At 45.0% G+C, this 22,518-nt stretch overlaps 4 protein-coding genes and 4 non-coding genes across 10 annotated transcripts; 5 read left to right on the top strand and 3 right to left on the bottom strand.

Annotated features, from left to right (window-relative positions):
* Positions 1–3,186: 3,186 nt before the first annotated feature.
* dcun1d5 (DCN1, defective in cullin neddylation 1, domain containing 5 (S. cerevisiae)) lies at positions 3,187–8,052 on the bottom strand. Of its 2 annotated transcripts, none has more exons than XM_027280298.1 (10): positions 7,798–8,052; positions 6,781–6,838; positions 6,608–6,650; positions 6,382–6,481; positions 5,188–5,350; positions 5,014–5,105; positions 4,823–4,931; positions 4,477–4,581; positions 4,290–4,392; positions 3,187–3,656 (listed from the first exon to the last, which is right to left on the bottom strand). In XM_027280298.1, exons 4-10 carry the CDS (start codon positions 6,471–6,473, stop codon positions 3,601–3,603), a joined length of 720 nt encoding a protein of 239 aa, XP_027136099.1. In that variant the 5' UTR covers positions 6,474–6,481; positions 6,608–6,650; positions 6,781–6,838; positions 7,798–8,052; the 3' UTR covers positions 3,187–3,600. The 2 variants fall into 2 exon arrangements, with proteins under 2 accessions (XP_027136099.1, XP_027136100.1); XM_027280299.1 differs by lacking the exon at positions 7,798–8,052 and adding an exon at positions 7,599–7,791.
* A 492-nt stretch (positions 8,053–8,544) lies between these two features.
* On the bottom strand, positions 8,545–17,345 carry LOC113746043 (zinc finger and SCAN domain-containing protein 2-like). Its single transcript, XM_027280292.1, has 3 exons — positions 16,843–17,345; positions 16,598–16,709; positions 8,545–10,311 (listed from the first exon to the last, which is right to left on the bottom strand). Exons 1-3 carry the CDS (start codon positions 17,182–17,184, stop codon positions 8,789–8,791), a joined length of 1,977 nt encoding a protein of 658 aa, XP_027136093.1. The 5' UTR covers positions 17,185–17,345; the 3' UTR covers positions 8,545–8,788.
* Positions 10,829–15,216, bottom strand: LOC113746044 (zinc finger protein 37-like). 2 transcript variants are annotated; one of them, XM_027280294.1, is made up of 4 exons: positions 14,375–15,216; positions 13,202–13,251; positions 12,553–12,928; positions 10,829–12,328 (listed from the first exon to the last, which is right to left on the bottom strand). In XM_027280294.1, exons 1-4 carry the CDS (start codon positions 14,544–14,546, stop codon positions 11,400–11,402), a joined length of 1,527 nt encoding a protein of 508 aa, XP_027136095.1. In that variant the 5' UTR covers positions 14,547–15,216; the 3' UTR covers positions 10,829–11,399. The 2 variants fall into 2 exon arrangements, with proteins under 2 accessions (XP_027136095.1, XP_027136094.1); XM_027280293.1 differs by having other exon boundaries at positions 10,833–12,328; positions 12,553–13,251; positions 14,375–15,214.
* Positions 17,346–18,192: 847 nt separating the features above from the next.
* Positions 18,193–22,304, top strand: rps3 (ribosomal protein S3). The gene is made up of 7 exons (XM_027280297.1): positions 18,193–18,297; positions 19,465–19,595; positions 19,731–19,824; positions 20,252–20,346; positions 21,048–21,235; positions 21,319–21,522; positions 22,234–22,304. The coding sequence occupies exons 1-6, from the start codon at positions 18,268–18,270 to the stop codon at positions 21,516–21,518; spliced, it is 738 nt and encodes a 245-aa protein (XP_027136098.1). The 5' UTR covers positions 18,193–18,267; the 3' UTR covers positions 21,519–21,522; positions 22,234–22,304.
* LOC113746199 (small nucleolar RNA SNORD15) lies at positions 19,119–19,266 on the top strand. Its single transcript, XR_003462671.1, has one exon. It is a non-coding gene; the product is annotated as a small nucleolar RNA SNORD15 (small nucleolar RNA).
* On the top strand, positions 19,927–20,074 carry LOC113746200 (small nucleolar RNA SNORD15). Its single transcript, XR_003462672.1, has one exon. It is a non-coding gene; the product is annotated as a small nucleolar RNA SNORD15 (small nucleolar RNA).
* LOC113746197 (small nucleolar RNA SNORD15) lies at positions 20,709–20,856 on the top strand. The gene has a single exon (XR_003462668.1). It is a non-coding gene; the product is annotated as a small nucleolar RNA SNORD15 (small nucleolar RNA).
* On the top strand, positions 21,722–21,869 carry LOC113746198 (small nucleolar RNA SNORD15). The gene has a single exon (XR_003462670.1). It is a non-coding gene; the product is annotated as a small nucleolar RNA SNORD15 (small nucleolar RNA).
* Positions 22,305–22,518: the final 214 nt, after the last annotated feature.

Here is a 22,518-nt window from a genome sequence, read left to right on the forward strand (position 1 = left end):
TCAGTCTGATGGTTGTTCCCTTCAAAACACGTCAGCATCATTTCATTGTAGAAGTTATCACGATAGTCTGTTCAACTGTCAAAGGAGGAGTGATGACCAGTCAAACAATATGTTCAGTTACCTGACAGGTGCTGTCCATGACATGTATGTATAGAGCTTGACCAGGACCAGTAGTCTCTGAACATGGAGGCACCTGGCAAGTAAATGAACAAGAGGAGGAGGAGGAGGAGGAGGAGTGAGGGTGCGTGGTGGTAGAATCAGAGGCTGAGGAGCACGAAGACACCATGCTGCCCCGGATGAAACGCGAGTCACACTTATAAACGTGTGTATGACAGCTGTACTTACAACAGTTACTTTGCAGATAAGATTTTATAAAACTTAATATGAGCAATGATCTAAGATGCATTGTTGAGCTTTCAACAGGTTGTGAAAGAGGTCAGATTGAGCTCTTGAGTCATTAAAGAATAAAATTTACTTTGAAAAGCCAGATGAGCATAAATTATTTTGGTGGGTATGAGATGACACCACTTTGAAATATGACAGAAATATAGAAAGGAAAGGAAACAGCTGCTCCATCGCTGTCACACAACCACCAGAGTCCACTGACAAAAACAATTGTACAGAATTCAAAGCAGACAACCTGTTAGTCTTTGTCACTGTCACAGTGATGGTATTAATCTTTAACACCATCAGAGGAGAGGACATCCACAGTGTCATGTGAGAAGCTGTACTTTACACTTTACACTTTACAGGAGACTGTAACACCAACACGTCCCCGAACACGGAGAGGAAAACACGGCCGCAAGAAGAAGAAATTATCCGAGCTGTCGGAGGTAAATATCATGACTCTGTACATGGATTATGACTGATGGTCCACATATAAAGGACACAGCTGAGTTACTTTAATGCAGATCACACATCACATTGTAAGTGTTTAAAGTTTGAGGGTTTGTTTGTTCTCTGGGCTGCTCTGTGAAGATTCACAAACTAAACTTCACTCCGGTCCAGTTACAGATCCGTTAGATTCTTTTACAGCGGCTTGATGAGTTTAGGTCCAACGTTTTGGACTCTTTACCTGCTGGATGTTCCACATTCCTCACCAGCTAATTTATACATGTGTCTGCTGTTTTGAGTCACTAGTGTAGTCACAGAGTTTTTACAGTTTTGAGTTTGCTGGAAACAGACGGTGCTGCTGCTCTGAAGGTTGATACGAGCAGAGTTTACATGCTGTAACAGGTTCTGAGTTCTGTCCAGAGTTTATATCAAAGTATGAATAAACAGTTTCACCGCTGGAACTCATTTACTGCACTTGAACCATAAAAACACAGCTGACTCGTATTTCCTGTGCAGGTTCAAAATGTTAACCAGCTGGTTAACTCTCACAGCTTTTCTGGCTGCCTCAGCGAATCCAGAGAGAGCAGCTATGACTGTCGCACCAACCTGCAGGGTCAAAGGTCACCCGGAGGCAGAGCTGACTTTAAACTGTGGAGATGGAAAGATCGCAGGTCAGTACAGAGTCCTGCCTCCACACCTGAGCAGCTGACTGTCATAATCCACTCTGCTTCATAAAGAGTCCTGTAAAATAATTCACTCCTCTTCTGTCGCTGCTCCTCCTGTCATGTGTAGGTGTGGTCCAGTACTGGCACACCCCCTTTGGAGACCTTCAGCCCCCTGCTTCCCACAGTGAACTGGACCCTGTGTTCATGCACACCGACGGGAGCCTGGTGGTCCCCAACACCAGCATCCTCCACAGCGGCCTGTACTACTGCCTGCTGCAGCACGCAGAGGGAAGTACACTGTGGCCGTACAAGCTCCACGTTGGTCACAACAGTCAAAAAAACCAAGAGGACAGCGAATATGAGCAACCCCACAGCAGCTGTGGTGCCTTCAGGTTCAGGAGGGACGTTGGGTCCGAGGCGGAGAGGCAGCAGGGCGTCTCAGATGAGCAGTTCGCTGGAGCTGTGGCGGCATCGGTGCTGCTGACGTTCGTGGTGGGCTTCAGCGCTGGAGCTCTGAGCAGGACTCGTGTTCTCAGGTGTGTTCTCACAAAATTACAGAGTACATGTCTTTAATACGAGAAGCGTAAATATAACCACTTTTTTTCCTCTCAGGTGTTTAAGAGCCATCGCCACAAGGTTGCCATCACTGCGGAAACAACGATGCCAAACTGCCGCATGCGACTCTGAGGTCAACTTGACCGACCTGCCACCAGAGCGTGACCGCAAGTACTTTGAGGCGGACACCTCTGCACACAGTGCAACCTCATCTCCTCCTGCCAAACCTCAGAGAAGCTTCAGGCACAAACAGCAGCAGCAGCAGCAGGAGGAGCGGCAGGAAACCACCGCCTATCTGGAGGGATGTGACCACATGAAAGAAGAGCGAAGGAGAGAGGAGGTGGAAGAGGTGGCAGGAGGAAGTCTGGAGGAACAGAATAAAGTGTGTGATGGAGTGACAGAGGAAGAGGAGGTGGAGGAGGAGGAAAGAGTGTTTTATCTATCAGAAGATGGAGGGAGCCAAACTGAAACAGACGAGGGCGAGTGTAGTGAGGAAAGAGAGGAGAAAGACGGAAGAGAGAGCAAGGAGGAGAAAGAGGTGGAGGAGAGAAGCGAGGAAGGAGGAGACAGAAGAGGAAGTGTGGAGGAGGTGGGAGGTAACAAAGAGAAAGGAAGCGATGAGAAGGAAGGATGGAAAGAGGATAAGGAGGTGGTGGAGGAGAGGAGTGAGCAAAGAGAGGACAGGAGAGAAAGCATGAAGGCGGAAGAAGAAAGAGAGGAGGAGGACGAGGAGGAGGAGGGAGGTGATGAAGAGACAGACAGCTGCAGTGAAGACAATGAGACAGGAAGTCAAGAACAGGAGGACAAAATAAAAAGGGGCAGCACAGAGGAGGAAGAACCAGCGTCCTCCACGCCCCGCCCAGCTCGTCGCATCATCCGTCTGTACCAGTACGATGATGACGGACAGCGTTACGCACACCTGCCAGAGCCCGCCCCCATCGAGCCACGGCCCGGTCCCCGGCTCAGACAGCGCTCCATCTCTTTGACACGACTCAGCGCCATCATGGCCGCCGCATCAGCCGGGCCGCTGGACGAGAGAGAGGGAGGGAAGGAGGAGAGGACCCACTTCCACATGGAGATATGAGGCTGCACGAGACCTGAGAGTTAATGCACCAATCACTGAGAAGAACAGTCAGACTTCCATTTCCTTTTTATTACTGTGAAAACATCTACAAACAAGACACAAAATGGGAAAAAATAATTATCAAGAAAACATAAATTCCACTTCTCTTCTCACAGTTCATTCTTTCTTTTTGTATTTATATTTTGAGAACGTTTCCTTTTCTCCAAATTAACACTATAAAAACTCGACTCAGTGAGAGGAAGGCCTCTTTGCACAGAGACAATCTCTGATGGGATGTGGGTGTACCGAGAGTCCACGAGGATGATTCTGTAGTCCATATTGTGTATGTGTATGTGTATGTGTGTGTGTGTGTGTGTGTGTGTCTCAAAGTGTTGGCTGGATCTGGATAAAGAGATTCCTCCTGCGTTTGTGGTGTTTGTTTTCTCTCCCTCTTTCTCCTTTTTGGTGTCGTGTTGTCGTCCGCTACGACGATGACCAAGTTTTCTGCCATTCCACAAACTCGTCGAGCAGCACCGGCCCTGCAGACAGAACAACAGGAGGACAGAAATAATATTAATATCAATCAATCTGAGAAATCAAGAGGCACAGTTCAACTTGTGACAGCTACAAAACTGGATCCTGATAAAAGTTTAAACAGTGTAAATAACACATTCACAACAAATACTGGTTTATTCTGACAGCACTTGAACGCAGCATACACTAGTATCTAAATTAATAATAATAATAATAATAATAATAATAATAATAAATCTGCATCAGTTTATTTAGGAAGTCACCAATCACCAAATGCTTTTTAATTCTTAAAGAAACTAATTATATGAATTATAATAAGTTCTATTTCAGCACTGAAGTCTGTCGTGCTTGTTCCTTACAAAGTGGCAGTGATGAACTTTAAAGGCAGCAGAGAGAACCGAAGTCTAAATGCAGAAAGCTATCATATTAGCCAGTGTCATATAACTGTCGCTCTGCTCAGTGAGACGCTGGACACGCAGAGATCTCCTAGACGAACGGTAACAACTCAAAGAGTCAGTGAAGCTGGATTTAATCCTGACGGGTTAACATGAGGAGGTTCGGATTTATAGCTCAGTGCCACATTTCACCGGATGACTGCACATTAACTGAAGCTGTTAGTGAGTCGCTCGTATACTCACAAGCTCCGTCTTCATCGTAGTTACTGAGGTCTGTGTTGATGGTCCTGCTGAACTCCAGAACGTTATACCACTGGTCCTTATTCATCCCCTTGTACTTGGACTGCTGCGAGAGAGACGAGAACATTTTGTTTCAAGTTATTTTGTGATGAACTTTTCTCTACAAAACATGCAAGACCACGAGATTTACCTCCAGGAACTGGTGGAAGACTGGAAAGAGAGCCCAGGTTCTCCCCAGCAACAAGGCCAGCATGGATTTAGCAGTGTCCATGTCCAAACTCCTCTGGTCCTTATCCTGACGACAAGACGAGACACAAGGACAGAAATGTTGTGAGAATTTCAGTCTTGTAGCTCTCAGGTAATATTTAATCTGACTGTAGGCGAGGCTGCACATTCTCTTAAAATCTGGACTCTGGATTCTCAATCTGACACACCTGTACGTCACTGCAGCGAGGTGAGAGGTTAAACCACTGGAGGTCAGCATAAACAAGATGCTCAGGTTAAATGACAGTGAAACAAACAAACCGTGAACTCACTCTGGCGAAGTCGAAGGCATATCTGTAGATGTTTTTGAAGACCACAGAGTCGTTGAGCTCGCTGCGCAGGTAATCCAGTTTGCTCTGTAACCTCTCTGTGCAGTCACACCTGCAGGTGAGTCAAGGTCACACTTTGTCTTACACGTCTACTGACAACAAACGCAGTTAAATACAAGTTAAAGTTTTCTTACTGTAATACTGTCATTCCCCTGAGCCACTCGTCTTTTGTGAAGAAGCCCATATTTACTGCGTCTAGATGCCAGGCTAAAACTAACATGATAATCTGCAGGAAAGAGGAAACGTTGAGGAAAAATGTGCCCAGGTCACGGAGAAGCAGGGTGAAGATGAGAGCTGAAGGGACTCACATTTTCTGGTTCCACACCAATGTCTTCACAGAACTTCTCCATGGCCTCCGGGCCGACCACTTTGTCGGGTCCAGCGTACTCATGAAACCAGGCCAGGCATTTCTTATTGGAGAACAGCTTCTCTGCGATCGGCTTGGCACCACGGATCTGAGGTCGGGTGAAACTACGAGACAGACACACAAAAAAGCTTCAAATAAAAAAAAATAAAATAAAAAAAAAAACCTCATATTGATAAGAAACAGTCGGTCAGTCATTCAGGAGTCAAACCGGAACCATCACTGATGTTTTAAATAAAAACAAACAAAAACACAGCTTTTACTGACAGCTGTGAAATCTCCATAATCCATAATCTACTCTGACCTATAGAGTTCAACATTCTTTCCTTCTACAGACAGACAGACATCAGTCTGAAAATATCCTTTTTAATATGAGGAGAACAACTTCATGCCACCACGACCAAAGAGACACAACAAGTGGAATCACTGTGTGAAAAATGTCTTCGTACAGAGGGTGGAGTTGTAGCCTGCACAGGACGGACTCACATTTTGCATCATTTTCTATCAACAAAACAAGACCAGAGGACAAGGTCCAGGTCAGCTGACCAGTCAGCCGTCATACAATATAGATCTGCTTCTTTTACAAATACAAGTGAGTGTCAGACACAGACTCTGTCTTCATCAAGGTTATGATGTTCAGGTTTGGTTCAAACTGTTGAGACTTGTTGGTTCATTTCAGTATTCGGATTTTAGAACCGCCTAATAATCAATTAATAAACTGGAGAGTTCGACACCTCGCTGCCACAGTCCTCCCGTGTACCGAAGCAGCACTGATTAAGAGGACAAGTATGTGCTGAGAGTAGAAAGGAACATACTGCAACTCTGAACACACACACACACACACACACACACACACACACACACACACTGAGGGGTTCAGTACGCCGCCTGCCAGGTGAAAAACAACCCTGCCAGTCCTTTTTCAGGCGAGTGCAGGGTTCAGCCAGTGGCCGTCCTCTCCAACAAAGAGCCTCTAACTCACTAACTATTCATTAGAGGTTGGACCAGCATGCCACAGTGAGATTTGTTTAACGGGCCCGTTAAACAAATCTCACTGAGACCCAAGGTGGAAAAACAATGAAGAGTGGGGTGCAGACAGACGAGCAGAGAGGACAGACGTGAAGGAGCGTCTGTTTACCTTGTAATTTTACACTTGCGCTCATTATCATCTGCATCAGGGAACTTCCTCTTCTTCTTCACAGGCATCACTGAACCTTTAATGGGCTTCATTAGCTGGGCTACACACAGGAAGAGATGTTTTTAAAAACCACATGTGGACGGTGAGACATCTCCACTGTCACACTCTATATGACAAGACAACCATGTCGTCTACTGCAGGGTACAATGCAGGGTGCAGGTCATACCTGGGTACTTCTGGCTGCCTTGTCCATTCAAATCTAAGAGATTCTGAAATAAAAGAAATCAGAGCGTCAGTTAAAAGACACACAAACAAACATATTACAGCTGACGAGCTGTATTAGTGTTATCACGGTGTAAATGTTTGACTGCATTAGCTTCGTCCACTGCTGCTGCTTACAAGCTTGTCCAGCGTTTCTGATACTGTGCCGACGGCTGCCACACGGCTCGGGTTGTTCCTGCGAGGAGACACGTGAGAAACACAAGGAAGATATCATCAGTACATGATGTACACGCTATACATGACTTCATGTTTGTGATCGTTTCAAACCTGAAGGAAAGTTTTGCCCTGAGAATCTCAGAATTACAGTAAATAGATATTTGGTTTGACCTCAGATCGCTTCAACGTGCTGTCAAGTTACATGTAGAGGCCAAAAGTGATCATGACACTAACACTGAGCATCAGTGTGATGTGACATACACACTTACACATCACAGTGTTTTCATGAGCAGGTGTAGCTCGTTATCAGGTGACCTTTATTTTGAAAACCCCGCTGTGGCTGAGCACTCAAACATTAACGAGACGTCACGTGGTGACATTACAGGTAAACGTACAGTCAGCGCGCGCACACACACACACACACCTGTAACATGGGACCTCATCATGGCTGCAGCTGTCACTAACATGACTCATAACTCACCAAAATAAAAGCCTGTGACGACTGTTAGAATAAACAGGAGCTGACATGAAACATGAAGATATTAAAGTTGTTATTTTTTTTAAATCATACAACAAGATAACATCTGGATCTGATGATTAAATCATGATTAATCTCCAGCTGATTTAATTAAACAGCATCAGCCGCTGATGCTAGCTCGGCGCAGCTAACGGGGTTAGCATGACTAACACACCGAGCCGGGCCGGTTCCCGCCTCGCGGCGTCGGTTTACCGTCACAGACACTTTAATTACACCGTGAAACACACGCTGGTAGTCTGACCGTCTCACGGAGCTCCGGTCTTCTCTGCCGGGAGCCTCTTCTTTTGTTCGCCGGTTCGCGGATCAGCGCCCGGTGTCACAGCTACACTGCTAACGTTAGCTCGTTAAACCGGGCCGGACCGGACAAACCGGGAGTGAGAGACTTATTCCTTCACACGGTCAACACCGCACGGGTCCGGTAAACTCTTCCACACACTCACCGTTCACGGTTAGCTCGCAGGTTTCTGATAAATCACGTCTTCTGCCGCTTCACCGGAGCTTTCGACTGTCGCCGGTGTTTCCGGGGAGTGGACGATACCACCGCTTTATGTGGGGGGGGTGTCAATGCGACATAAACGTGCCCATGTCGAGGGAAATGTTTGCGTAAGCGCGATTTTAACCAAGAGAAGTTTAAAACAGCGTCTTTACTCATGTGTGTATTATTTTAGCCTTCAGTAAGCCACACGGAGAAAGCGGCTAAATATAACGTCCCCCCCACCGGGCCGGAGGTGAACCGACCGAGCGGCTGTTTAAAGGAACAATCCTTTATTTTTGGCTCTCACATGGAGCTCACTGACCCACAAACCGGGAGAGGCCTCACGGTGAAGCTGCAGCGTGGGCTCTAACGGCTGAACGTCACGTTCATAAGTCTGTTTTCATCAGTGTGTGATCACGTCCACTTCAGGCTGGTTGCAGAAGTGGGTCAGTCTCCATAAGTCCCCATGTCTTAATGACCCTGGACTCAAACCTTTGGAGGACGCTTCAGTCCATCAGCACCAAAACGTTACATTAACACACATCCTGCACATTTAAAATATTCTGTGAACATTCCTGTCCAGTTCTTTTTATTTAAAAACACATTTATACATTTCAGTACTTGACTTTTTATCTTCTTTATATTTTTTACTTAATGTTTGTTATGCACCAAAAACACAGACAAATTCCTGTATGTGAAAAAGTACTTCTGATCCAGGTAACATTGTTTTATTTATAAGAAAACACACCTTATATGAGCACCCGATCATCAAAACATCAACACAACATTAATATGACTCAGACTTGAACATTAACAGTCCAGTGAGACTGAACTCTCTGACAATAAAAAGGAAACTATGTAAATGTCATTTTCTTTTTTATTTGGTCCCATGACGTCCCTCGTGCAGGCAGATTAACTACAGTCTGAATGTCTTTGATGCATTCTGTAAAATGAGGCTACGTTCCTGAATGTGACCTTATGTGCTTCGCCAAAACAGACACTGTCGAGTAACTTTGCCCGCAGATCTTGCACAGGTACGGCCTCTCACCTGTGTGGACTCTTGCGTGCCGGATCAACGCTGAGTTGACGCTGAAGGTTTTCCCGCAGGTCTTGCACAGGTACGGCTTCTCACCTGTGTGTGTCCTCATGTGGACTCTCAAGGCGCTTCCATGTTTGAAACCTTTCCCGCAGGTGTTGCAGGAAAACGGCTTCTCACCTGTGTGAGTCCTCATGTGGTCTGTCAGATGACCTCTCTGAGTGAAACCTTTCCCGCATGTTTTACATGGAAAGGGCTTCTCACCTGTGTGACTCCTCATGTGGACGGTCAGGTGACAGCTTTGTATGAAGCCTTTCCCGCATGTTTGACATGAGTACGGCTTCTCACCTGTGTGGATCCTCTTGTGTTTTATGAACGCTGAAATGAAGCTGAAGATTTTCCCGCACGTCTTGCAACAAAACGGCTTCTCACCTGTGTGGATTCTCGCATGTCTGATCAATGCTGAACTGGCACTGAATGTTTTCCCGCAGCTCTTGCACAGGTACGGCTTCTCACCTGTGTGACTTTTCATGTGGACTCTCAAGGCGCTTCCATATCTGAAACCTTTGCCCTCAGTGTGCAGCCTTATGTGAGCGTTCAGCGTTGATATATGACTGAATCTAGTTCCACAGGTGTTGCACGAATGTGGCATCTTACCTGTGTGGATCCTCACGTGTCTGTTCAGTTTTGACTTGAGATGAAACTCTTTCCCACAGGTGTCACACTGGAGAGACTTTTTACCTGGCTCAGCATTACTGTTACTCTCTGATAAGTTGGGACTGTGACTTTCTGGAGCTGGATTTCGAGCTGATCCTGAGTCTTCATAACCGCCTCCGTCCTGATCTTGGCTCTCAGCTACATGAGAGTCGTTTAAGAGGAGCTGCTCGTCATGTTCTGGTTCAGTGTGGTCACTTTCCTCACAAGTAGGAGTCAACATAAAAGTGTTTGGTTCAAGCCGCTCCCCTTCCAGACTGGTGCAGACTTCCCCCAGTTGTCCTTTAACTTTTGGAGATTCTGGCTCCTCTTGGTCCAAACTGTAGTTCCTCTCCTGATCACAGAGCTGGTCGTCACTTTCCTCATAAGGAGGAATGAACACAAAGGTGTCAGTCTCCAGCTTCACATCAGTCTGCCCCCCCACGTGTCTGCTGCACACTGCCTCCTCCTCCTGCTCCTCCTTAATCTGTTGCAGTTCAGCGTCCTCTTGGTCCACATCTGAGTTATAAAGTTGTTGGTCACTTTCTGCTTCTGGCTCAGCGTCATCACTTTCTTCGTAAGGAGGAATCAACATATAGGTGTCACTCTCCAGCTCCACTTGAAACTGCTCTTCCTCATGGCTGGAGCAGACCTCCACCTCCTCCACTTCTTCCTTAATCTGCTGAGCTTCTGGGTCCTCCTGGTCAGCGAGAATCTCCTCCTCTATCCAGACATGTTGCTGTGGGAGCTCTGGAGGATGGTAAACACAAACATGAGAGCAAGTCAGTGCCAACACATATCCAAACAGCTGTACTCACCTATCCTGTGTAACTCCATCACAGGTTTCCAGGCGATCCAGCAGTCTGCACTGATGGATCTACAGGTTAGCACTGCTAGAGACTGCTGTTTATTCTGCTGAGTGTCAGACAGACAGTGAAATAAAAACAATAAACCTCAAAGTAAAATTATTTTATCTTAACCTGCAAAGTAACCATTATAACTACAGCTGTCATGAATGTAATGTTCTGATTACATGAATGATGTAGTCTTGTTTCCATCAAACAAACCCGTAGGAGCCACCTGTGGGTATTTTTTTAATCTAACCACTAGGTGGAGTTTTGTTGTGTGTGTGTGTGTGTGTGTGTGTGTGTGTGTGTGTGTGTCACTAGTTACAGACGAGCAGCAGGTGTTTAAATCAGCGTTTAAGGTTAGTTTAAGGTTAGTTCTGGGTTTATCAGTACAGGGAACCAATAAACCATACAGGATAAGAAATGTAAGTTACAGTACTCATGCAACTTTTCAACAGATAGGAACATCAGCTGAAAAAGCCATAATCCACCTCACACCTACCAGAGCATGAAGTTTGGAGAGTCACTACTTAGAACGACTGAGAAAAAGCTGAAGACGCTGTTTGTTTTTTGTTTTTTGAAAAATATAATTTATTATATTTCGGACAGGCTCTAATTCACTTCATGTTATTTGAGGTTAGGCTTGTTTTACAGAAATACTGTAATACTGTGTGAGTATTACTATCACATGAACTATAAAATAATTCACACAGATGTAGCAAAAGTAGATTTCACTCAGAGGGTTAACAGCACGTCAGCTCGATGGTCTCTCCTCTGTATTTTGAGGAGTCGTGTGGCTCCTCACCACTAAATGTTCCTCCATGACAGACGTTGAACTCCGTCCTTCCCACGTGGTTCTATGTAACAAATCATCTTGAACGGAACGTCTCCTTTACTGTATATCTGAAAAACCAATAAACTTTATTAATCATGTTAAACGTGAAATTACTTCTCGGCATTTAACCCACCCAGGCTGGCACACGCACAGGGTCACAAACTCAAAATGACAGATGCCATATTGACTGGAGCGGTGGGCATCGACCGCTGATCCACGGTCGCCTCCAAACTTTTTGCATGCATCTTTCGATGCTTCGACAGGATGGACAAACTGCCGTAATTTTTCCCGCAGACATCGCAAGGGTACGGCTTCTCGCCGGTGTGAGTACTTAAGTGGGCGGTCAGGTGAGCACGCTGTCTGAAGCCTTTCCCGCATGTTTTGCACAAGAACGGCCTCTCGTCTGTGTGAGTCCTCATGTGTATTTCCAGCGACGATAAGGCACGAAATCCTTTCCCGCATGTTTTGCACGTGTGTGGACGCTCATCCGTGTGAGTTCTCATGTGCACCTTCAGTGCTGAGTCGAAGGCAAATGGTTTCCCGCACCTCTTGCAGAGGTGCAGCTTCAAACCTCTGTGGGTTCTAGCGTGGATACTCAGATGGCTGCGGTATGTGAACCCTTTCCCACAGGTGCTGCAGAAATACTGCCCCTCACCTGGGTGGCTTTTAATGTGATCGTTCAACGCTGACCTCAGACCAAAACCTTTTCCACAGATGTTGCACCACCACAGCTTCACACCATTGGTGTGCATTTTCAGGTGATTGTCCAGTCTGTACTTGGATTTACACTCTTTCCCACAGGTGTCACACTGAAAAGACTTTCTATGTTTCTCTGCATTAGGCGGACGTCCTCTCTTTGGTTTTAGCGCTGCATTTCGAGTTTTCGAGTCTTCAGGACCGTCTCCGTCCTCATCTTTGCTCTGAGCTTCATCAGAGTTATCAAAGAGGGGCTGTTCGTCACTTTGTGATTCAGTGTGCTCTCTTTTTTCATATGGCTGAAGGTCAGGCTGACTGCTGCAGACCTCCTCCACCTCCTCCTTGTGTGGAGGTTCTCTGGAGCTCCTCTCCTGGTCAGTGAGCGTCTCTGCAGGACGGTACAGACAAACAGTGTGTTATATATGTGTATATGTGTTTATATAGCGATGCACTATATAAAAAATTTTAAATCGATACAGATAATTTCCTGCTTCTTATGGCCGATACTGATAACTTCATATTTCAACCCGAAAGTGTGAGATGCATGCACGATACAGACGATCAGCGTCTGCTAGACGATATATGTGTGTGTTATTAAGATAATGTCCTCACCTATCCGGTGCAGCCTGAGCTCAGGTTTCCAGACCACATCCAGCAGCTCGCGCTGCTGGTCAGTTTCTTCTTCGTACTCGTACTCGAAGTTAAACTCTTTCTCACAGGTGTCACGCTGAAAAGACTTTCTATGTCTCTCTGCATTAGACGGACGTCCTCTCTTTGGTTTTGGTTTCGGCGCTGCGTTTTGAGTTGAGTCTTCATCACCGTCTCTGACCTCATCTGTGCTCTGACCTTCATCAGAGTTATCAAAGAGGGGTTGTTCGTCACTTTGTGATTCAGTGTGCTCTCTTTTTTCATATGGCTGAAGGTCAGGCTGACTGCTGCAGACCTCCTCTACCTCCTCCTTGTGTGGAGGTTCTCTGGAGCTCCTCTCCTGGTCTCTTTTTTCATACGGCTGAGTCAACATGGAGGTGTCCAGGCTCAGCTTGAACTGCTCCCCCTCTTGGCCGGTGCAGACTTCCTTCATGTCCCGTTGAACCTCGCGGTCATCTCGGTGCAGATTTAAGTTCCCTTCGTGGTTACAGAGCTGCTCTTCACTCCCTGGCGTCAACATAAAGGCGTCACTGTCCAGCTTCAGTTCAAGCTGACTGCTACAGACCTCCTCCACCTCCTCCTTAATGTGTGGAGGTTCAATGGAGCTCCTCTCCTGGTCAGTGAGCGTCTCCTCCTGCTGACAGACATGTTGCTGTGGGAGCTCTGCAGGACGGTACAGACAAACAGTGTGTTATATATGTGTATATGTGTTTATATAGTGATGCATGATATGAATAATTTCAATCGATACCAATAATTTTGCTTCTCATGGCCGAAACTGATAACTTCATATTTTCAACACGACAGTGTGAGATGCATGCACGATACAGACGATCAGCGTCTGCTAGGAAGCATCAACTTCAGACTCTGCTATGGGGTGCCATTTGTAAAGTGACTCACGCTGAGAATAACATTTTGTCACATTTAGCTTCAAACAATGTTTAAAAAACTGGTGTGAACTTTTAAGAGTCACTTTTTTTTTTGCATATTTACAACAATATATGTCAACTTAGAGATATTTATATAATATAAATGTTAAATCTAAATGTTAGATCTAAATCTAATTTAACATTTAGATTTAACATTTAGATTTAGATTTAACATTTAGATTTGACATTTACAGTTAAAATTTATATTTAAATATTTCAAATATCTCCAAGTTGACAAATATTGTTGTGAATGTGCAAAAAGGTGACTCTCAAAAGTTCACACCAGTTTTTAAACACTGTTTGAAGTTAAATGTGACGAAATGTTATTTTCAGCCTGAGTCACTTTACAAACGGAACCGCTGATTACAAAGATAAGTGTTTCATCACTGTGCATTAAAACTCGGCGAGCTCGCCCACAAAGAGGAGAACAATCCACAAAACGACACAGTGTCTTATCTTTGCTGTTTGTGGTCAAAAGTTGTATTCTAGTGTCTCTGCTTTAGTTTGAATCAGTCTCGAAGCTCCTGGCTGTTTACATAAAGACAAAGAGGCTTTGAAAGTGAAGTGAGACCTCTTGGTGCGATACTACCTTTGGGTTTACTTCATTCTCAATCGTCATTGGTGGGTCAGTAAATGTGGGCGGTACTAATCGATTCTCCTGACTCTGACTGGTCGATAGAGGTGTCAATCATCAAAATCAGCCAATCAAAACATCCACGGTTATTTTAGCCTTAGCACCGCTCGCTGCTTCATACTCTTTGTTTCAAACATCGCATCGTATTAAAACTTGAACTTGAACTCTGATAAATATATAAATATATATGAGTGTGAGTGTGTTATTGAGACACCGTGCTCACCTATCCTGTGCAGCCTGACCTCGGGTCTGCAGACCGCGTCCAGCAGTCTGCGCTGACGCCGGATCTCCGCTTCGTACTCGGTGACAGTTCTCTGAAAAACTCCGAAGATTTCTTCCGCAGCAGCAGTTAGCCGCTCTCTGACGAACTCTCTCAGACTCTCAGGTGAAGACATGTTTCAGTGATCACTGACGGAACCACCGACAGGTTAATTAAAGATTAAAACGAGTTTTACGAAGAACTCAGCTGCAGCGGTTCCGGCAGCTCCCGCTTTGTGTCGCGACGTTCAGCTCCGACAGCGGACGTCCGTGAGCGTTGGTTCCGCTTTAGAAAGAATACTTCATTAAAAACGTGCGTTAAACCTGAATAATGCGAACATACATCTACAGTCTGATCCTAATGTACTTGATCTATGTTATAAGTGTGACAGTTACAACATTAGATTTGGATATGCAAAAACTGAGTGTCAGGAATGTCAGGTGAATTTCCCCTTGTGAATTAATAAAGTAATTTGTATTCGTAACTTTGTTGCACAGGGTTTAGTGCATAATAAATGAGACCTCTCCTCCAAAATAAATAAGTAAAAATAAGTTGTGAAGAGATTCAGTGATAATCTCTCAGATCACAACTTCCCCTGTACCTCTTTGTCCTAAGTTATGTATTTTGGACATTTATCCAGATGACTGTACTTTGTCCTGTAAGGAAAGACAAATGGTTGACCTCTGTTTACTGCAGGCCAAACGCTGTGTTGCATTGTGTTGGAAGAATGTTGGTCGCCCGTCTTTTAACCACCGGATAAATAACTTAATATCAAGTTTGGCTCTTGAGAAACTGACCTGTATTGTTATTATTTTATTATTATTTTACAACATTTGGAAGTTATTTCTGGAACTGTTGAGGAGAATGATGAAAATATCCAATTTGTTGTTGGGATGAACGTTGTGACCTAATATTCAGTTCGCAGTTTAATTATTAATGTTATTTATTTATTTTTTGCTTTCTACATTTATTTAATTATTCATTTATTTTTGTCCTTTTTAGTATTATTACTATTTTAATTATTATTTTCATTACTGCCATATGTTTAGGATGTTTCAATTGTTGGATGTTGTTGTATTCACATAAAGAAACCCCAATAAATATATCTGTTAAAGCAAAAAGCTAAATGTTTGTCAGAACATGAAGAACAATGTCCTGATGCACTCGGCTAAAAGTTGATTTGATTTAAAAAATGATTTAAGAGAGACACCTGCTGTGCAAATCTTATGTTGACTTATGTTCTAGTTATTACACTATACTGACAACTAAAGGGGAAATGTCATCTATGATTCTGAGTACAATGATCTCCTGTTCTAGCAGCCAGCGCAGCATTGTGTCCTCTGCGATCTCCTGCCTACAGTTTAGTGAACTGTACATGAACTGTCTTTCTTTTATTATGTCTTATATCAAACTCATGATCCACCTTTGGAAAGGACCCCAGAACCCGGTCCTTGGCTTCTTTGTCTTGTCCACATATAAAAATGCTGATGAGGATGCGCTCCTCACAGGTTCCTTCTAGACTGCTTTGACACTCTGTTCTGGTCCTCTTTCATGAAAGCAGTAATAAACCTACCAAAGTCTCACAGTCTCTTTATTGTCTTCCACCACAACAACATGACCACTATATAATAAACACAGGTGTTACTAATGTTACCGATTAAGGCTCCGTTCCATTCAGGTCACACAGAGTCAGGCTGCTGCTGTGGTGGTACGCCTGTGTTTATTATTTCATGTCTACATGGCTGCTGTTTATCTAAGTGTGAGAAGCTGTGTGTATAATGTGTTCCAAGAACGATACTAAGATTTCTTTGTGTGTAATGTTCAGGTGTGTACGACAGGTGGAGCGTGTAAATACAACAGACACTTCAACTGTTAAAGCTGTCTTTAAGCTTTTCACCTTCTCTGTAACCATCAAAGTGTTGTTGTGTTCTAGAAGTCTGTAATCTCAGTTATTCTTATATATTTTTTAAATAATGTTTGTTATGCACCAACAACACCAAGACAAATTCCTTGAATGTGAAACCTACTTGGCAATAAACCTGATCCTGATTCTTCTGGATCTGTCTGTCTATCTATCTGTCTATCTATCTTTTTTCCTGGCCTGCAGCTGTTGCAGGTTGGTATTTATCTTCATGTTTATCTTGTTTTACAGTGTGTACATACAGTCTGTGCACAGATTCAGCATACCTGTATTCTTTGTTTCAGTCTGTTGTGTGGCCACAGTCCTTTTCCCCACAGACAGGTCCGTCTGACAGCCGACCTCTCTGCTGGCTGTCTGCAGCCTGCCACACTGACACACCTGTAGTGAGTCAAACACAGTGACACGTGTGAACATTATTCACCTGTGCAGACAGTCAGAGCTGAGCAGCTGCTGGTTTCAAAAGCATAACAGAGTTAGTGTAATTAAAGCATGGGCACGCAGGGTGGTTTACATTTGGCGGGGCAGCAGGGTGCAGCCCGGGCAGGGAGATGGTCGGGGCAGCAGGGTGCAGCCCGGGCAGGGAGACGGTCGGCGCGGCCCCGGTCACCAGCAGCAGCGGGTTGTCGGTGAATCCGAGCAGCCTCCGCTGGAAGTTGGTGAAGCTCTCCGGGGTGAAGTGGTCGCTGCAGAGCCGGGTGTTGGTGGTGATCTTCAGCTCCCGGTCACCGTGACCCACCACGAAGTCCACCCACCTCCGCTTCAGCTGCTCGTCCCGGGGGAACTTGAACAGAGTGACCGAGCTGCTCTGCAGGTTACGGCAGCCCGGGAAGACGCACTTACGGGAGGACGGCATGGCGACGGACAGGTGCGCACACCGCGCGCACAGCTCGCGCACAGCTCGGTGTGTCCGGTGCCTCACGTCATGTTTCTTCAGTTACACAAATCTGAGTCTCTTCACACCACACACACCGCGTTGTTTACTTCCGCTCAGTGTCACGCTGTTCAGCTCCGACAACGAAGGTTCCGGAGCTTTTTTGTTCCGCTTTCAGCGACAAAAACTGAAGTTCATCAGCAAATTAATAAAATGAGCAAATATCAGACACACACACACACACACACACACACACATTTGTGTTTGTACATACCGGCATAGACATAGAATAGAATAGAATAGAAATACTTTATTAATCCCCGCAGGATTAATAAAGTATTTAAAGTTGTTTTTTGTTACAGCAGCTCCCAAACGGTAAGACATGTTATATATGTTATAAATAGTACAGTTTAAATTTGATATATCTATCTTTGCATAGATATATATGGACATGTGTATCTATCCATAGACATCTGTAAACTGGGTGATAGAGCAGCAGGTGGAGGAATAAATATGTTTTCTACAGACGGTTGAGGCAGGTGGATGTGACAGTATATACATATCTATGTACAGCAGACTAAATGTAAACAGTGGATAAATAAATGAGTTATAATGAGCGGGTATTGCACAGAGTTACAGGGTAATATGACAGATATCAGCTGTGTACAAATACCTCGGTTCATACTGTAAATTAATTACTATTTTATAAACTGCTACCGCCCCCGTGTTCGTTAATGCGCAGATAATTATTATAAGTATTATTTTCTAAAGAATTATTCAGATCTTTAACTGTCGTTTTTATTCATAAAGAAAGTCGGTACATAACAAACAAGACAGAGGAGTTTATAACATCAGCATCATCACGTGATTTACCTGTTTAAATAATATAATAACAAACTTAAAGTCATTAAAGTTCAATAAATGTAAAATTAAACGTAAACTACAAAAAAAAAACTACAACTCCCAGAGACAGTCCGGACAAAACGTCACCGGAAGTTAGACATGTTGGTATAAAAGCATTTCCGTGTCCGGTGCGCGTCCTTTCCTGTCTACGGCCTAGTGAAGATGGCGGTGCAGATCTCCAAGAAGAGGAAGGTTAGAAACTTTAACGCGTTTCTCCCGCGCAGGCGGCGCCTCTCCGGTAAAATGACGCCGTGTCGGTGAGGACACACACGGTCCGTGTCCTCTCCGGTGTTAGTCGAGCCGGTCCGCCTCTTGTCCGCGGAGGATTGATCCAGATGCTGCCGGCGCTCTGAGAGCAACATGGCTCCTCCGCTTCAGCCGGGCGTGAGCTGCGAACCGAGCCGGGCCGGGCCGAGCCGAGCCGAGCCGGGCAGTTCACCTCTGAGCCGAGCCGAGCCGAGCCGGGCTGTTTGTAACCAGACTTAGCTTTAATGTTTGAAACGTGTCTGAATGTTTCTCTGATGTAGCTCTGAGCTCTGATGTGCGTTAGCTTCACACAGCTAGCCGCTCAGACATCAGAGAGTCTGATTTAATAATTAATAATGTTTAATTAGCGGCTCATTAACATATTTAACGGCTCATTAACATATCAAACGGCTCATTTAAAATGTCTAATGTTAAATAATAATTAACAGCAGCATTTTATTTGACATGAATGAGCCTGAAAACAAACCTGACATGCGGTTACAGCGTTAACGTTACTGCACAGCTTTAAGTTACTTTACTAATAAAGTAACGAATCAGACATGAACATTAATCTGTATTAAATTCAGAGTACTCGTGCTGTTGGTGTATTGTAATGCTGTAATGAGTACTTTACTGTTTGAGGTACTCCACTACATTTATATAATAATAATAATAATAATAATATTTCATAGGCTTTAAACTTTAGAGTGACGCCACAGGTGTTTGAACCCGGTGCAGGTGCGCAGGCTTCAGGATGTCTGTCCTCCCTTCAGTGATGATACGATGACGAGACAGAGCAGGACTCAGTCTGGTTCTGAGGTTGCTGGTTCAGGTCCACGTTCTGTGGTTCTGCTCCAGTTCCTCAGATCAGGGAGTCTCTTTAAATGAAGACACAGAGGCATTTGTCTGAGAAGGGTCGAAGCAGCACCACTGTGTCTTTACAAAACGTCTTGAAAGTTTAGAAAATGTTGTTTAATCCAGAAACATCAGATTTAAGAGGAGTGGGTTTTCAGGACCTTAAAGGATCGGAGTACCTCCACCTCTGATCAGTACTTAGTAATACTACTTTGATACTTTGTTCCTGTGTGTTCTGACCCGGTTCTCTCTCCTCAGTTCGTCTCAGACGGTATCTTCAAGGCCGAGCTGAACGAGTTCCTGACTCGCGAGCTTGCCGAGGATGGCTACTCCGGTGTGGAGGTGCGTGTGACTCCAACCAGAACTGAGATCATCATCCTGGCTACAAGGTGAGAGTCCAGACTTTACTGTGATAAACAGAACCGGGCTGCACACCGATCGGAGCTCGTCTGTCCACATGTCAACGTTATATTAAACGCTGTGAAGGTCACGGTGTAACCCTGAACGTCCTTAACTGTCTGCAGGACCCAGAATGTTCTGGGAGAGAAGGGCCGTCGGATCAGAGAGCTGACCGCTGTGGTCCAGAAGAGGTTCGGCTTCCCCGAGGGCAGTGTCGAGGTAAAGACACGAAGACGTGAACAACGCTAAAAGAAATCTTCAAATATTAACACGTCATGTTGTTTAATAAATGGCGCGCAGGCTTCAGGATGTCTGTCCTCCCTTCAGTGAAGATACGATGACGAGACAGAGCAGGACTCAGTCTGGTTCTGAGGTTGCTGGTTCAGGTCCACGTTCTGTGGTTCTGCTCCAGTTCCTCAGATCAGGGAGTCTCTCTAAATGAAGACACAGAGGCATTTGTCTGAGAAGGGTCAAAGCAAACCAAAACATTTCTCTTGAAGCTGAGCGTATCAGGAGACATGAACGTCCTGACAGCAGCAGCGTCCGGACGTTCATGTCTCTGCCTTTAATCCAGCGTAAAGAAAACTCACGGTACTGTGATTGTGACGTGGCAGCTTGTCTGACTGAGCTCTCCTCTCTCCGTTAGCTGTATGCTGAGAAAGTTGCCACTCGTGGTCTGTGTGCCATCGCTCAGGCTGAGTCTCTGCGCTACAAGCTGCTGGGAGGCCTGGCTGTGCGTAGGTAAGCAAAGAATTAATATGATCTGTGGCACGATGATGAAACAAGTGTCAGCGTGTTCACTGCATGCTGCTGTTTCATTTTTAGTCTTTATTCTGTGAATCATTGATCAGATGAGTTTATAGTGAAGTTGTAAGAGTTCTGCTTTAGATTGAAACAACACGTCAGAGCTGAGGCTCTTACAAGACATCAGGACTTATTGAGCTGCTTGTATTTGTCCTGTGAAGCAGGAGTGATGGTGAACTGATGTTTAAAGTGTGGAAATATGATTTAGTATCAATATATTCTAATAAACACACCTGACAGATAATCTGAAGCTGCATGTAAGAATCCTCGCTTGCTGTCAGCGTCTCAGTTTGTTGTCCCTTCAGTGAAGATACGATGACGAGTCGGAGCAGGACTCAGTCTGGTTCTGAGGTTACTGGTTCAGGTCCACGTTCTGTGGTTCTGCTCCAGTTCCTCAGATCAGGGAGTCTTTTCAGTTGAAGACATCGAGGCATTTGTCTGAGAAGGGTCGAAGCAGCCAAACACGCTGACTGCAAAGTAACAGACTACAAAGAAAGCTGCTCACACTGAGCTCATTTTAGTATAATTAGAGACAGATGAACTGAAGTTAAATACAGATATTCAAACTTTTTTAAAATCCTGATGAAGTAACAGCAAACTCTGCATAGTTAACGCTGTTCTTCCCTCCCATGTTTCAGGGCATGCTACGGCGTTCTGAGGTTCATCATGGAGAGCGGTGCTAAGGGCTGCGAGGTGGTGGTGTCCGGCAAGCTGAGGGGTCAGAGAGCCAAGTCCATGAAGTTTGTGGACGGCCTGATGATTCACAGCGGAGACCCCGTCAACTACTACGTCGACACAGCCGTCCGTCACGTCCTGCTGAGGCAGGGTGAGTACAGCCCGACCCGACAGAACACGTCAGGTTCCTGTTGCTGAAGCTTCACCAGCACTAACACGCTGATGTTTCCTCAGGTGTGCTGGGCATCAAGGTGAAGATCATGCTGCCCTGGGACTCCAGCGGTAAGATCGGCCCCAAGAAGCCCCTGCCCGACCACGTCAGCATCGTGGAGCCCAAGGAGGAGACCCTGCCCACCACACCCATTTCTGAGCAGAAGGGGGCCAAGCCAGAGGTGCCCGTCATGCCCCAGGGAACACCTGTACCCACCGCATAAGAGGGTAAGACGGCGGGGTCACACCAGCTGCAGCAGGCTGGGTTTATTACATCATCAGTTACCTGGAAAACATTGATCGCTGTAATTCAAACATGCTGCGGGCCTGGATCAGAACATGTTGGTGCTATTAGGACAAATGAATCTGAAGATATCATCAAATAAAGCAGACAAACAATGTTACCTGTAGTCTCAGTGTTTTGTCCCTTCAGTGAAGATACGATGACGAGTCGGAGCAGGACTCAGTCTGGTTCTGAGGTTGCTGGTTCAGGTCCACGTTCTGTGGTTCTGCTCCAGTTCCTCAGATCAGGGAGTCTCTTTAAATGAAGACACAGAGGCATTTGTCTGAGAAGGGTCGAAGCAACACACACACACACACACACGGGTCAAAGATCTGCTGACCAGAACAAATGAAGCTCAGTTCTGTCCAATCTGAATCAACTCGTCCTGTCACAGAATGTTCTTCAGTTTAAATCTTAAATGAAATATTCATCTATAGTGAGTGACGGTAAAACATAAAACGAGCTGAATGTTTTACAAAGTTGATTTTCTCTAAATATTTATTTGACGCTGCATCATGTGAACTCTTTAATACAGAGCGAAGCTGTGGCCTCGTCCTTGAATTAGTTTTTAGCTCAGCTTGTTTTTTAAAGTGTAAACATGAATGACTTAAAGTTGTGAATGTTTGTTTTTAATTAATTGTTTTTGTCTCTTTCAGGTCTTCAAGCGTCACCAGATGAAGAGAGACTCTGACTTTTGTGTACAAAAACAATAAAATCTGGAAAATACTCAGCATGTTGTCGTCACTGTCTGTAAAAAAGTAGCTCTGTTTAGATTCATGAATGAGAGCAGCAGCAGCTCAGTGTTTTATAGAGGTTCTGTCTGCTGGAGGCACTCAGGTACTTTATAAAAGATGCACACTCTTCTCTTCACCTGTGAAACCTGTTTACAGTCTGAAGAAACGTCTTCAAACTGTTATGTAAGAGTCTTCGTGTCCTTTTTG

This window comes from Larimichthys crocea, chromosome VII (assembly GCF_000972845.2).
Source record: "Larimichthys crocea isolate SSNF chromosome VII, L_crocea_2.0, whole genome shotgun sequence".
Lineage (NCBI taxonomy): Eukaryota > Metazoa > Chordata > Actinopteri > Sciaenidae > Larimichthys > Larimichthys crocea.